Here is a 14,278-nt window from a genome sequence, read left to right on the forward strand (position 1 = left end):
CAGAAAGTAAGCTCTTCCTCTGATTGATAGGGAGCATTAATAACATTGTGCTATGAAGGCTCCTATGAAATCATTTTGTACCAACAACAGTGGAGATGGTTACCTGAGCAAATGATACCAGCATCTTCCTTGTGGTTACACTGATGAATCCCCCAGTCTGAACTGAACCACTCTTCTATAGCTGATTCATTCCCTTTGCACTGAACCTGTTCTAGGAGGATGCTGCCAGTGCCTTTCCCAAAAGAGGATTCTATGGTGGCATTCATAATGTCTCCACAGGCATTCTGTCTGCATACAATCTTTGCATCTTCTACGTCCCAAACGTCATCCCAGTTCCCATTGTAAAAGATTTCAAGAGGACCCTGGCATTTGTTTTCTCCAATCATCAACCTTAGAGTCAATGAGCTTGTTGTTTTTACCAAGACACTTTCTGCCTTGGTAACAACAACCAAGGGGTTTAAGAGCATACATGGTTTGGGCTAATCTAGTAAGGTTTAAGGTTAAACCTCTGCCTGATTTGTTCGAAATAGCTCCTTCGGAATCAAAGTTCAACTTTTCAGAACTGTCAGCGGTGCCAATCGAAGCCTAAAACTCAAAGGTTTCATCATCAGAGGCTCTGAGCTCTAGTGCTAGCATCTCAAAAGTTAGTTGTTCCTTCTCTTTTTGTAGGCTCTCCATTTGCTCTGCCAGTATTTTCTCCTCCTGTTACCTGGTTACTTGCTGCTGTTTGGTGACATCCATCTCCATGGCCTCCTCGCTGCTCAGGGTCTCTTCAGGAGTATCCCCCATAGAAGGCAACCAGACTCCCGCTGTGGATGTAGGGCTTGGATAAGTGCCTCGGCGTAAACGCCCTTTGCCCATTGATCTGTGGATCAAGGACAGCTGGCTCTTTGCTTTGTTTTCTGCAAACTCCAGGTTGCTGATATCCTTGAGACGGGCCCAGTATTTGTTTATCTGTTCAACAACAATAAACTCTATACAACTGATGGTTTTACTGATATCCTGAGCACTCTGCAGACGGTCAGTGGTGTCTGGATAATGGAGGATACAGGGAGCAAAGATAATGGCTAGTGCATTAGCCATCATTCGATTAGTTTCTTCTTGTAGAGGAATCCTGACAAGGTGAAAGATCAGACTTCCAAGGTATTAAGATGAGTTCGGGAAAGCTGATCGATGACTGAGTAGACACCGCAGATGGCCTCTTTCCACTCCTGCAAACCCATGGCTCGCAAAAATTCTTCATAGAGTTCAAATGTTACGAGAGGATTAGGCAAATCCCTCAGCCATTGCTTGAACACATTGGCAATGACATGGATGTTGTAGTCATCGAGATTCACTCGTTCAATGTTTGTGTCAAGGCCCTGCCGTAACTCTTTGATCTTATTTGTTGATCCAGATTTCCGGTAAATGCCCTCTGTATACAAAGCATGCATTTTTATGTAGCTGGTTCGTTTTTCAAACACTATTGGCACAATCCGTTCTTCGCTGGTCAGGTGAGAGAGTTCGACTCCCAACTGTCATGAAGAAAGCTCTGGGTCATACCTTTTGGAGCATTTTGTTGTGGTCCTCTGGCAGCACTTTCGGTGGCAAGCGTATTTACACAATTTGCAAACAGCGGTCCTGTCCATGATCCATATCAAGGAAGAACAGAATTCACAGTAGGTAGGGATGCTATATTGAGTAGCCTTAAAAATGTGGCCATTGTGTTCTTCTACTATGTCTGTTTCCTTCTTTCGTGTCTTCTTATTTTCTGTTTTTGTCACCTTTGCAGTAGAATAATCCAAAGGCATATATTCTGTCATGTATTCATCCAGAAATACCTTAAATGTATTGACCCAAACCCTTACGGGGGATTCACTCCAGTTCCTCTGTTCAAGTTTCATGGTTTTCTCTAGAATCTGCTCAAACAGCGCATAGAAATCCTTGTAGTGGATGCTCTTCCCATCACCCATTGCCAAAGCAGAAGAGTAGAAACTGAAGATATTTTGCTGGAACTCTTTCAAAGCTTTTTAAAATACCATCTCCACAACATTGTCCTTCTTACAGACTTCACTATACAAATCATTCATCTTTTTCAAGAGGAACTCGTCCATGCTTTTCAAGTCACTGGCACTTGTTATGATTTGAAGAGTGTTGTTCTGCCATTGTGCAGGTTCCATAGTTACAGTGTTAATTTTCAGGCTGCGTTTTCGCTTGACTTTTGGAGATGGCTCTTTGTTTTCTTTCATCCCCTTCGATAGATGCCCGACAGGTCAAGACTCCTTTGAGGACTCAGCTCTTCTTCAAGCTGTAGACCTGGAATCATGTCTCTTCCTGATGCATCTTGGTCAGGATACAGTTCCAGCAGCTCTGACTGAGTAGCAAGCTTCTCCCTACTTATCTTCTTCTCCCCCTGCCTTCCTTTCCCCCAAAATCTCATCTTGGCTCTTTGAGATCTTCTGTCCATGGCTACGATCTTCTGGGCAACTGGCAGCTTTCCAATCTCTCCTTGTGACATTGTTTTGTGAAGCTTTGTTTGGCCTTCGTTGGATGCAGAAAGTTGCAACATCATTTCAGAGTCATTATGACAGGGCTGCCCAAGCCTGACTGCACAACTTGGCTCAAGATAAGGTAGATGCTCAAAGGAGCAAAGGAATTCAAGATCGGCATCGCAATCCTCTTCCTCTGTATGCCCCTCCCAATCAGCAAAAGCACCCCTAAGTCAAGAAATTTGAGTATCTCCGTGCCATGTGGGCTTTCTTTCTATGGACTGGTCGAGCAACCTGCTCTCCTCTATCTGTTTTGGGAAGTTTCAGTGGCTTTTTCTGTTCTTCTTTTGGAAGAAGTAGAGGTGCTGAAGATCCTTTATTCAAAGTATTGCCCAAATGAGCATCCTTTGGTGTAAAGAAAATGGAACCAATTATAGTTTCCTTAGAAGAGCTTTCCTTGCCCTGGCTGGGAATTTGAGGCAGTCTGAACTGTTTTTCCCTCCCAGGTAGATTGGTGACTCTTTCCCGAGACTCAGTACCTATTTGCAAATTCAACCAATCTGTTCCAACAGATTCCAGGATGACTGGAGTCTGTCTTTTGTTTTTCTCTGGGATTTTATCCTTCAGGTCTGTCTGGCAAATTGGGGGGCTTCCTTTTTGGGGACCCATAGGAGATTTAAGGCCCACTGATGAGGAAGCTTCTGCATTGGTTGTCAATCAGTTTCCGGTCACAATTCAAAGTGTTGGTTATGACCTATAAAGCCCTTCATGGCATTGGGCCAGAATATCTCCGAGACTCCCTTCTGCCGCACGACCAGTTAGGTCCCACAGAGTTGGCCTTCTGCGGGTCCCGTTGACTAAACAATGTCATCTGGCGGGACTCAGGGGAAGACCCTTCTCTGTGGCGGCCCTGACCCTCTGGAACCAGCTCCTCCCAGAGATTAGAATTGCTCCCACCCTCCTTGTCTTTCGTAAACTTCTTAAAACCCACCTCTCCTGCCAGGCATGGGGGAACTGAGACATCTCCCGCGGGCCTATACAGTTTATGCATGTTATGTTGTGTGCATGTTTTCTTTTTAATAAGGGGTTTTAGTGACTTTTAATTATTAGATTTGTCATATACTGTATTATTATTGTTGTGAGCCGCCCCGAGTCTACGGAGAGGGGCGGCATACAAATCTAATAAATTGAATTGAATTGAATTTGTTTCAAGTCTTAGTTGTCCCTTGACTTGAGGATGGGCGATGAGTAGAAGTGGACCTCTGTCCATTTTCTTTGGTGAGGTGAGAGGGGCTCCATGGCAAGAATCCCGAATCTGATTCTGCTCATTCTCTTGTCTCTGAAGCTCTTTAAAAACTTTATGCTGCTTCTCCAAAATTTCTGTCTGCTGTTGTATTTGCTCCATCATCTCTTTTTCATTCTCTATCTGTTTTCGTTTCTGGCGTTTTTCTGTCTCAACATTTAACTTCTCCAACTTTTCAATAACTGTATTTGAGAGATGCATTTCTGTAGCTGTAACAGCTGGGAATTCTCCACTGCTGGACATTTGACCATTATTGTGTAAGGCTGTGCTCTGTATAGTCCTTTCCATTTGAGGAATTGTTTGGGTGCCTGGGGGAAAAATTGATCCCCATTTCCATTTGTTTGTTTCTTAGATTATTGTCCCTCACTGATTGGCCAACTTTCAACTTGTCCTGTTGCAGAAGATAAAATATAGGCAAGCTATTAGAAATGAATGATTCCCTTGTATACTTGTTGGAGATGTTGTAAGAATCACAAACCGACGACCTCTCTTTAACAGAAAGGGAGTCAAGTAATTCAGAACTTGAGATCGACGTCTTTCTCTCTGTCATAGTTTTATTTATAGTAGCAGCAGGAACTATCATGTAGTGATTCTGTGGGATGTACACTGTGATCCAGAGACGAGAGGGGGTCCCGGATTAGATTCTCTAGACTTCTGCAAGAGCTTTTACTCTCTGGAGTTCTTCGAGAAGAAAGCATCCCTTCAGAAGCAAAGTCAGGGGACAACTGGTGCTCCTCTGATGGAAAAGTTCCACTAGTGGATCAAACCGTCAGCAACTCCAAGGTAAAAATGGCTTGTTCCAGTTCTGCCGATTCACTTGCTTTGCAAGGACTCCTTTTTGGGGGTTGAGATCTTCCAGGGACTTTGGTCTTTCTCTGACAAGAACTTCCTCTTCCATGCTCATTCTGCTCTGGCTGTTTGCCCTTTCATGATGCTGGTACAAGGAATTGGATGGATCTATTCTATTGTCCATAATGGATGTGCTGTTTTATACAGCTTTCACTCTGTTTTCCAATGAATTCCCTTCCCATTCAGAAGGGTCTAAATCCTTAATATCAGAGTTATACCCTACTATTAATTTGTCATCTTTACTTGTTAGTATATACATTAGTGAGACTTCACTCAATTGCTGCTCCCTTAATGTGGTAAACCTCTGCCGTGCTTTGTAGCCTCTATAGGCTGCTTGCAACAAAATGATTTTGTTTCTTTTGGCCCTGTAGAGAGTCCTCTGCCAGTGCGCCCGGATAGAGGTTGCCGCAGCATGCCTACGTCTTAAGCAGTCCCACCAAGATCTCTGGATAATGAAAGCTGCAATCTGCATCTGCTGGAACATTCGTCGTTCCAGGTAACCTCACCAGGATGCCTGAACGACCACAGCAGCTTGCTCTAAAAAGGCTGAATGATCCAGGAATTCTTCCTGTGTTTCAGCTTGCTTCCTTCTCTGATAATGATGCCAACAATACTGTATGATCGCAGCAGCCTGTCTCATGTTCAGGAAGTGATCTGTGATTTAAACTCCCTTTGCCTAAATGTGGTTTTAAGAGCATATATGCTTAGGGCTAATTTAGTAGCTAATGTACAAATCTTTGGTGTCTTTCTTGGATCATTCACAAATGGACGTTATGTGCAGACTTTGGAAGTTTCCTTTCAGGGAAAAGCAAGTTGGATAAATCTTATTTTTCCTCTATCTTGTTAAAGACATTGTTGATTCTATTACCCCTTAAATTATGATACAATATTTTAAGTACAAAGAAATTTAAGACAATACATACTAGGTGCTGATGTGGTGACAGCAGGACCTAAAAATAGAAAAAATAACTTCTGTGAGTGAAGACGGCAGAATTATGAAGATGTTGACTTAATTATGATTAAGTCAGTGCTTCTCAAATAGTGGGCCAGGACCACCTTGGGGGATGCGGAGCAATGCCGGGGGGTGGGGTTGTAACCCAGGGGACTGTGCTTTTTTTTGTCACAGGGATCAGGACATGCATCCTACTTGACACTTGTACCGGTACCTCCATCGCATTCCTTGGCGTTGTGTCCAGAGCAGCCTATTGTAAAAGAAAACATCTTGTGAGTTCAATCAAACTTCTCGAACTTGCAAGATGTTTTCCTTTAGAATGGGCTGCCCTGGGCACAACGTTGAGGAACACAATAGAGGTACTAGTACAAGTGTCAGGTAAGATGTGCATCTTGCAATGGGGCACAATTTGGGAATGGCAGGTCAGGCAGGGTAGGCCAGAAGACACCTCTTGGTGGAGAGTTGGGGGGGGGGGGCATGCAAATATGTTTACTTCTTCCTGGGGGGGGGATAACAGGAAAAAATTGAGAAGCACTGCCTTAAATTATGATACAAGATGTTAAGTAAAAAGAAATTTAAGAAAATACATACTAGGTGCTGATGTGGTGACAGCAGTACCTAAAAATAGAAGAAATAACTTCTGTGAATGAAGATGGCAGAATGATGAGGATGAATTACGGGGTTGTATTATATTGCCATTATTATCATAATATTTTATTTTATACTTTTGTATTCTTTAATTTGATATAGTGAAGCAAAAGTGTGAAATGTGATAGGTCATTCAATCAATCAATAATAAATCTAATCTAAAATAAAATAGGAAACCTAGCTCAAAGTATAGGAACTGATCCCTGTTCCTTTTTTGTATTGAGACTATAATTGGCCCTTATTTGCTTATTAGCTAAATGAGTTTTTAAGACCATACAGGTTTAAGGCTAGTCTGCTACCTAATGTACAAATCTTTAGTGTTTTTCTTGGATCATTCAAAAATGGAAGTAGAGACTTTGGAAGCTTCCTTTCAGTGAAAAGCAAGTTGGATGAAGATGGCAGAATGATGGGGATGAATTACAGGGTTGTATTGTATTGCCATTATTATAATAATCTTTTATTTTATACTTTTTTATTATTTAATTTGATATAATGAAGTAAACGTGACCCTCTTGTGAAATGTGATAGATCAATCAATCAATCAATAATAAATCTAATATTAAATAAAATAGCAAACCTGACTTAAAGTATAGGAACTGATCCCTGTTGATTTTTAGTATTGAGAGATTACTGTTTATAGTATTGAGAGATTACTGTTTTCAGGGTCAATCGGTACTTATTAAGTATAATTGGATTATTGTTGTAAGGGAAAGTGTTTCTATGAAAAAAAACCATAGAAAGTAAGCTCTTCCTCTGAGTAATGGGGGAGTATTAATAATGTTTTGCAATGAAGGAACTTGATTTAATGTAAAAACCACAACATTAATACTATTCAGCAAATAGTTACATAAGAGGTTTTTTTTTCAAATTCTAGTCTCTGGGTACTAGGCAATGAAATAACTGATCAGTTTTATTTTGTTGAATATAAATGATAATTGAATTTTGCCCAACAGACTGTTATGTTTTATTTTGATGCAAATATTGTCCACTTAAAAAAATAATACGCCCAAGTGTAGAAAACAGGAGTTACAAATGTCTCAATATTAATCATAATCATTTGTAGAACAGAACACACACACAAAGGTAAATATATTTCAGCATATAAGAAATACCTTTTATTTCCTGTGTAGTCAGATCCTGTGTAGTCAGATCCTGTGTAGTCATATCTACAAAGGTTGTAGAAAGGGCTGATAAAAACAATACATTTTAGAGTTTAACTTGGTAGGCAAGCAACTGGCACTAATATTTTCCTTTTGCTGTGCATTCTGTGTACCAGCTTTGTTTGTTTGTAGAAGCTATATTTCTCTATCTCCATTAGAGACAGACTTCATGGTTCTGTAATGAGAATTCTAGCCTTTGTAGCTCCCTTTCAGTCCCCCAGACAAAATGGGAACAAGTAAAATTTAAAGACCTTTCTGTCATCTATAGTAGGTTTCCAAGTTGTTGCCCCCATCCCAAAAGGCAACGCCAGAAAGTCCATTGCCTCTTGGAAAAAAATAAAGCAAGCACCTTTGTCAAGCTGCAAAGTGTCAGCTAGCTGGATGTTTTTCATCTTTTCCTCCCTCATTTTGATGATATAAAACTATTTGGTGGAGCACTGAACTAGCTTCTTAGAATTTTTAAAGTGGCAAAACTGAACATGATCAGCAATTCTCTCAGATTCTCTCAGATTTTATTCTTTGGGAAGTATAAAAAAATATTAAAAATGACAGTCTGATACTGTACACTATGTTACACAAACAAGGCAGTTCATTACAGGAAAATGAAAATTACCTGTACAAAATTACATTTCAATCTGCATCATAATCAGTTATGTACATTCAAACCATTTTGGGCAATAACATTGGGCCTAGTCTGGTCTTTACATTCAGCATTACAGGTAATCCTCTTACCATTGGATGTAGCAAATGGAGTTGGGGTTGGTATTTTTGTACTGCCTGTCATCAGGAAAAAAAAACCCATTTCAGAGAAGCCACATTTTCAATTTATATAGAGTCAATGAACAAAATAATATCTATGATTCTCCAGAATGGTTATGGATTTAAGAAAAATCAACCCGCTCTCATTTTAACCCAGGGCAAATAAAGAGACTTACCTGTTGGTAGTAATTCAGCATCTTTTAACAAAGAGACAGAAAATGTTGATAATGTTATTTAATTTTATTGCTGCAATGTACAATATTGTCACATATTAATTTTATGAAAATTTAAACTTTCAGTTACAAGAAATCACTTGCATTTTCATCTCTTGTGGATGCTTATGATGGTTATGATCCAATCAGATTAACTGAAACTGCAATTAGCATCATAATTTATGCTCAAATTAACAGGACTATAAACTTACTAACCAATACAGAGTGATGGCATTATGATTAGTTACTTGTTCTCTTGCTTAAGCTATTGCATTCCCATTTGTAAACAACAAATAACTTGCCATTAATAGTCAATTAGAAAGACTATAATAGTCCACTTTGAGACATCATGGATTGTTTCATCTTGATTATGGTACATGACTAATGTTTGTTCACTTGCCATTTATAAACTTTCTGGTTTAGGAAACAATTGCATATATGTTTCTTAATAGGCATTGACCAAATAGAGACCAGCACTTAACTCACATGGTTGATCTAAAAAAGACTAAACAGGGTTTGACTTATTTAATATTTGTATGCGATGTCACAGAGTTTTAGGCTAGACTGAGAAATTTTAAAATATATGCCCCAAATAAATCAATAGTAAAGTCAATATGTTAATTTAGTTATACTGTACAAGGAGTTGAGTTTAATCTGAAGGAGCTGTTACCTTTTCTTAAATAGAACACATATTCTTAGCTTATAAGAATAATGATTTACTAATTTCATTAATTCTGCATTTCAGACAAACCCTGTATGTATTGTAGTCCTATTTCTTCAACTTTGGGTACTAATTCAGATTACTTGATCAAATATTGAACATTGACTAAATGCTCTACTTTTAGTCATTCCTCTAGTAACTTTTTAGTTGAGATATCTGGCTTGGTTTCATTTTTAAAGATCTGCATCATATATAAATATACAGAGAAATGATACCTGAGCAAATGACACCGACATCCTCATTGTGTTCACAGTTATGAGTGAACCATCCAGCGTGAACACAATCCCAGATGGTGGGCTCACTTCCTGTGCATTTTACATCATCCAGACTGATGTACCCTGATCCTTGGTTAAAGTATGCCCATCCTACCACAATAGTTGCATTGCCACATGCAAGTTGTCTACACACTACATGTGCATTGGTTATATCAAAGCCGTCGTCACAAACAGTCCCCCAAATTCCATTAAAATAAACCTCTACTCTTCCGGCACATCTGTTCCATCCATTTACTAAGCGTAGTTCCTGTGTCCCTTTCAAAAACACAAATGATATTATTGTAAGTGGCTGTGATAAAATAAAATCAGATCAGCTCAATTCTGTTCTGAATTAAAAAACAAAACAAAATGCTACAATATAATCTGCAAAATAAAAACTTTAGGTCAACATGGTAGGTGATGGATTCATGGTAGTTTTATTATGCCTTAATTCCTGAGTAGATTCATTTGGGTGATAGAAGTCACCGAAAGGGATTCTCTGAGAGCAATTTTGTGGGCACTTCTTGACCAATGATTGCTAGCACCATCCAAAGACAAGTTGTTCAGCTATTTCATAAGTCTCAGGAAAACCATCTTTTGATTAGCACAAAGGCTTATACTTTTTGTACAAGATTTGTACATTGATTATTTTGCTTCTGCGCATTCAAATTTATAGAATCAAGAGGTAACATTGATCCAAGCACAGCTGATTCATGCTTTATAATATTACTGTGTATCATATTATTTAATTATATAATTATATAGTACCCTGTTTTCCCAAAAATAATACATTCCCTGATAATAAGCCCTATCGGGCTTTTGAGTGTATGGCAATAAGCCCAAGAGCTTATTTCAGAGTTCAAAAAAAATATAAGACAGGGTCTTATTTTCAGGGAAACACGGTAATCATAATATAATATGATGTAATAATATAATATAATATAATATAATATAATATGTGCAATACCTGATTCTTGTAGAAATGCAGCATGTATTAGCAGCATCCAAGGGAAGAGTTTCTGGAGGCCCATACTGTATTTCAAACTGTGTTTTGCTAATCTAAAGAAGCAGGAAACTTGAGAATTTATAAATGCTCCAGTCCAAACAGGAAAAATGTTAGTATGCAATTTGATCTTCCATCTTCATCTCCTAAGTCTGTATCAAGGAAGTTAATAATATTTTCATTTCACAATATTTAGTCCAGAAGACAGAACTACTATTTGGGGGAAGTGAGGAAGAGGCTAAGTTTCCAATATTCATGGAAAAGCTTGGTAATCACATACAATAACATCTAACGCAATTGCTCCAGGAAATGTTCATTTTTTAAAGTTAATGGCAAAGTGTATACACATCCAAGCTATCCAATTATATACAATGTCTGAGAAACATGCTAGAACCATTGACGCAGTACTGGGCTTTCTGAGTTCTGAGATCTTTGCATATGAGGTACAAATCCCCAACTGAAGTTTGTGATGATATAGGCCAGAAACATATTTAACTGCAAGTGGTTCTCCTTTAACAACTACTATTTATTCAGTGACTGTTCAAACACATGATGGGACATACTGAATAAGTGGCTTTTATGACCTCTCTTTGTATTTATGTCAATTAATGCCCCTGCAACCATTGGTAATAATTTGCACCATTTGCTGGCTTCCTACAAGTCAAATCAGTGTCAAGTCCTCACTGAATTACCCTGCAGTGAATCATTAAATGAGGGCAAACAGAAATGCCATTGCTAAGCAGTGCAAGCATGTGATATTGTGCTTGTGATATCCTGTCATTTAGCAATGGAAATTCGCTCCCAATTACCATCCTTAAGTGAAGATTACTTATAATGCATTTGAAAAAGCATACTATCTCTGCTGTTGGCTTGAGTATCTAAAGTAAGTCTCCTCTCCAACAGAAGTTACAGTGAACTGTGATTGTTTAAATATTTTCTTCAGAAAAGCAACAAAAGTATTTTGCAATTTGTGATATTGGTTTTTGTGGTTTTTTTTTTTAAGGATAAAAAACAAGATGCAATTGTCATTTTCTTTAGGATTGTATATATATAAAATACTTCATATGTTTCCAACCTCAAAGTAATAGGAAAATACAAAGTTTGGTGCAGGTCACCGAACTCCAAAAGGCTTCAGTGTTTGCATGTAATCTACAGTGTACTGTATGTTACTCATTTCCATTCTAAACCATAGTGTGCTAAATTATAAATATGTAGCTTTGGGTCATTTTGCTCAGTAAATAAATATAATATAAAGAAGTAAAATGTTTTTGACTCATTTGTTTAATTGGGTTCTCTTTGTATAACTAAGGGCTTGTGTGGAACATTTTAGGTGATATTTATGTAAAGGTTTGATAAGATTCACAATTTTTAAAGCCCTAGGCAGCTTGAAGAATGCATATAGGTAGTCCTTGACTTACAGGTTACAACAATTCAAAGTTAGAACAATAGTGAAAACAGTGACCTATGACCAGTGAAGGGCTACCAAGATTTTTACTACCACACTGTGGTAGTAATGCTTATTCAGGATGGCCTGCATTTTCTTTCAACATCTTTCAGTGCAAATTGGGTACTCTGGTCTGGAGCTCCATTTTCACTACCTCACTGCGTCCCTCCTACCATCCGGGCAGCAGCCTACCTCTGCCTATGACCATTTTTCATACTGAAGACCATTGCAGCATTTACATGGTCAGATGATCAAAATTGAGATGCTTAGCAAATAACACATATTTATGGCAATTGTGATCACCTTTGGCTGCCTTCTGACAAGCAAAATCAATGGGGAAGTAAGTTTCACTTAACAACCATATAACTAACTTAACTAACTAACTAACTAACTAACTAACTAACTAACTAACTAACTAACTAACTAACTGATTCATTTAACAACCAAAAGGTCATAAAATGAGACAAGCAAGGTTGTAAAATGAGGCAAATTCACTTAATATATGTTTAACTTAGCAACAGAAATTCTGGGCTCAATTGTGGTGCTAATACAAAGATCATCTGTAGTTATGCATTTGCTAAAAGTTAACATTAACTTGATGGTACATAATCAGATCAAAGTAAACCTCACTGCAAGACTGATGTCCTGCTTAGAATATACAAAAACAACAATTTATTGGGATGGTGGAATTCCATCTACTAAGCTTCCGTATGCACTACTGTTCCATATGGAATGACTTTCTGATAAAAAGGTCAAAGAGCAAGATATGAAATTGCACAAGTAGAATTTATCTTGCATTCTTAAAATCACATGGCCAAATTAAATAAGCAGTTCCCTTTCTGAAAAGTTAGTGGCCAATTAAAGAAAATTGAATTATCTCTGTAAGTTGGGAATTGAAGGACTTTCAGTTTTCGCCCCTACTGTTCTTGGAAACTACAGCAGCCATTTATTTTAGAACTTTTTTCTCTAAACTAATTTTTATGGAAGGAAGGATTTCTTCAATTGGGGGATCAAAGTCAAACCTACCTTCCTGTGGTCTTGATGAAATTCATCTTTCTCTTCTATATTACATTAAATTGCAAACAGCTTTGATCCTTTAGTGCGCAACTTAAAATGAAAGCCAGCAGTAGTAGCATGCTTTTCCATAAGTTGATGAACTACAACTCCCAGCAGCCCTTTCAATAAGCTACCCAGGACCTTCTTGGAATTGTCATTCAGTGATATGTTTGGCCTTAGAACTGTTCATTCAGTCATAATATTCATAGACATGTGCTGTTCACTATGAACAGATACACCTATTTTGCAAACTATACTGCCATCATACTATTCTGAATTTTATTTGCAGTATGTCCTCATGTTTTCCTTATATCAAAATAAACAAAACACTGATCTGATATACATTCCCAGATGTTTTGGATTTGAGAACTAAGATCTAAATCCTGTTTAATTATTTCTTTTGCTGTAACTCTTTACCATATTAATATACAAACAATGATGTGCTACGTTCAAATAATTGTAGGATCAACTTATTTTTAAGAAAATTGCCACCGTAATGAATAACAAATTTTGTCTTCTTGCACAAGCAGTAAATTTTGTAAAAGAACAAATGAAATGGTTAGTCACTAATCTGAAATATATGATTTTAAAATGCAAAAGTAGAGAAAATTTCCTCCAAGGGTGACCTTTGTGGATTTGGCATGTTTATGGAGTTTATTATTATAATAATGTCTAGTTTAAAAACCTCCATCTAACTTCCAAGTAAAACAAAGAGCCTATGTAAAAGTTGAAGGCCATGTTTATGACATAACTGTGACAGGTAGATTGAGACTTGGGAACTAACTGTTCTTTTCTTAAGTGCTTTTTCCTTTCCGCATTTCAATTAAATACATTTCCTTTTCTCTTTCTGTGCGGATCAACATTGCAAGCTGAACAAATTAAATACATATGACAAGCTGACACCCCATGTAACCCTACTTAACTAGCAACATAAGCTATGCAATATTTAAATCATTGTAGCTAACAAAAGAATACATTTTTAAAAACCTCAGTAATATCTATTAATTCTAACTAATCAATATTAGAAGAATAATTTGGGGTTCCACCTAAAACTAGGGTTGTTCAAGAATACAAATGAGATCCAGACAGTTGTAAGGAAAGGAGAAATATTTATTCCTAAAAGCAAAGAGTTTTGGGGGGCAGCTGCAGAGAAATGGGGTACAGCGGCAGACTTATATAGGAGAGCTTGTTTAGGGTGTAGAAGTGACTATATGATGATTCTAGAGCAGTGATGGCAAACCTATGGCATGGATGCCACAAGTGGAACGCAGAGCCATATCTGCTGGTATGCGAGCCATTGCCCTAGCTTAGCTCCAACGTACATATGTGTGCTTGCCAGCTGATTTTTGGCTCGCACAGACACTCTGGGAGGGGGGTGACATTTTTAGCTTCCAGGGAGCCTCTGGGGGGCTGAAGGGGGGTGTTTTTTTACCTTCACCCAGCTCCAGG

General features: G+C 38.1%; 1 protein-coding gene and 1 pseudogene across 1 annotated transcript in view; both read right to left on the reverse strand.

Annotated features, from left to right (window-relative positions):
• LOC139168589 (scavenger receptor cysteine-rich domain-containing protein DMBT1-like) overlaps positions 1–14,278 on the reverse strand; it is a 100,948-nt gene that overhangs the window by 43,852 nt on the left and 42,818 nt on the right. The window contains exons 26-32 of the mRNA XM_070754212.1: positions 10,294–10,385; positions 9,288–9,602; positions 8,316–8,336; positions 8,113–8,157; positions 7,333–7,407; positions 6,164–6,190; positions 5,544–5,570 (exon numbers count right to left, since the gene is read on the reverse strand). Of these exons, the coding sequence (XP_070610313.1) occupies positions 5,544–5,570; positions 6,164–6,190; positions 7,333–7,407; positions 8,113–8,157; positions 8,316–8,336; positions 9,288–9,602; positions 10,294–10,385 (602 nt within the window). The remainder of the gene's footprint in view (positions 1–5,543; positions 5,571–6,163; positions 6,191–7,332; positions 7,408–8,112; positions 8,158–8,315; positions 8,337–9,287; positions 9,603–10,293; positions 10,386–14,278) is intronic.
• LOC139168315 (unconventional myosin-IXa pseudogene) lies at positions 352–5,281 on the reverse strand (annotated as a pseudogene).

Source organism: Erythrolamprus reginae, chromosome 5 (assembly GCF_031021105.1).
Source record: "Erythrolamprus reginae isolate rEryReg1 chromosome 5, rEryReg1.hap1, whole genome shotgun sequence".
Taxonomy (NCBI): Eukaryota; Metazoa; Chordata; class Lepidosauria; order Squamata; family Dipsadidae; genus Erythrolamprus; species Erythrolamprus reginae.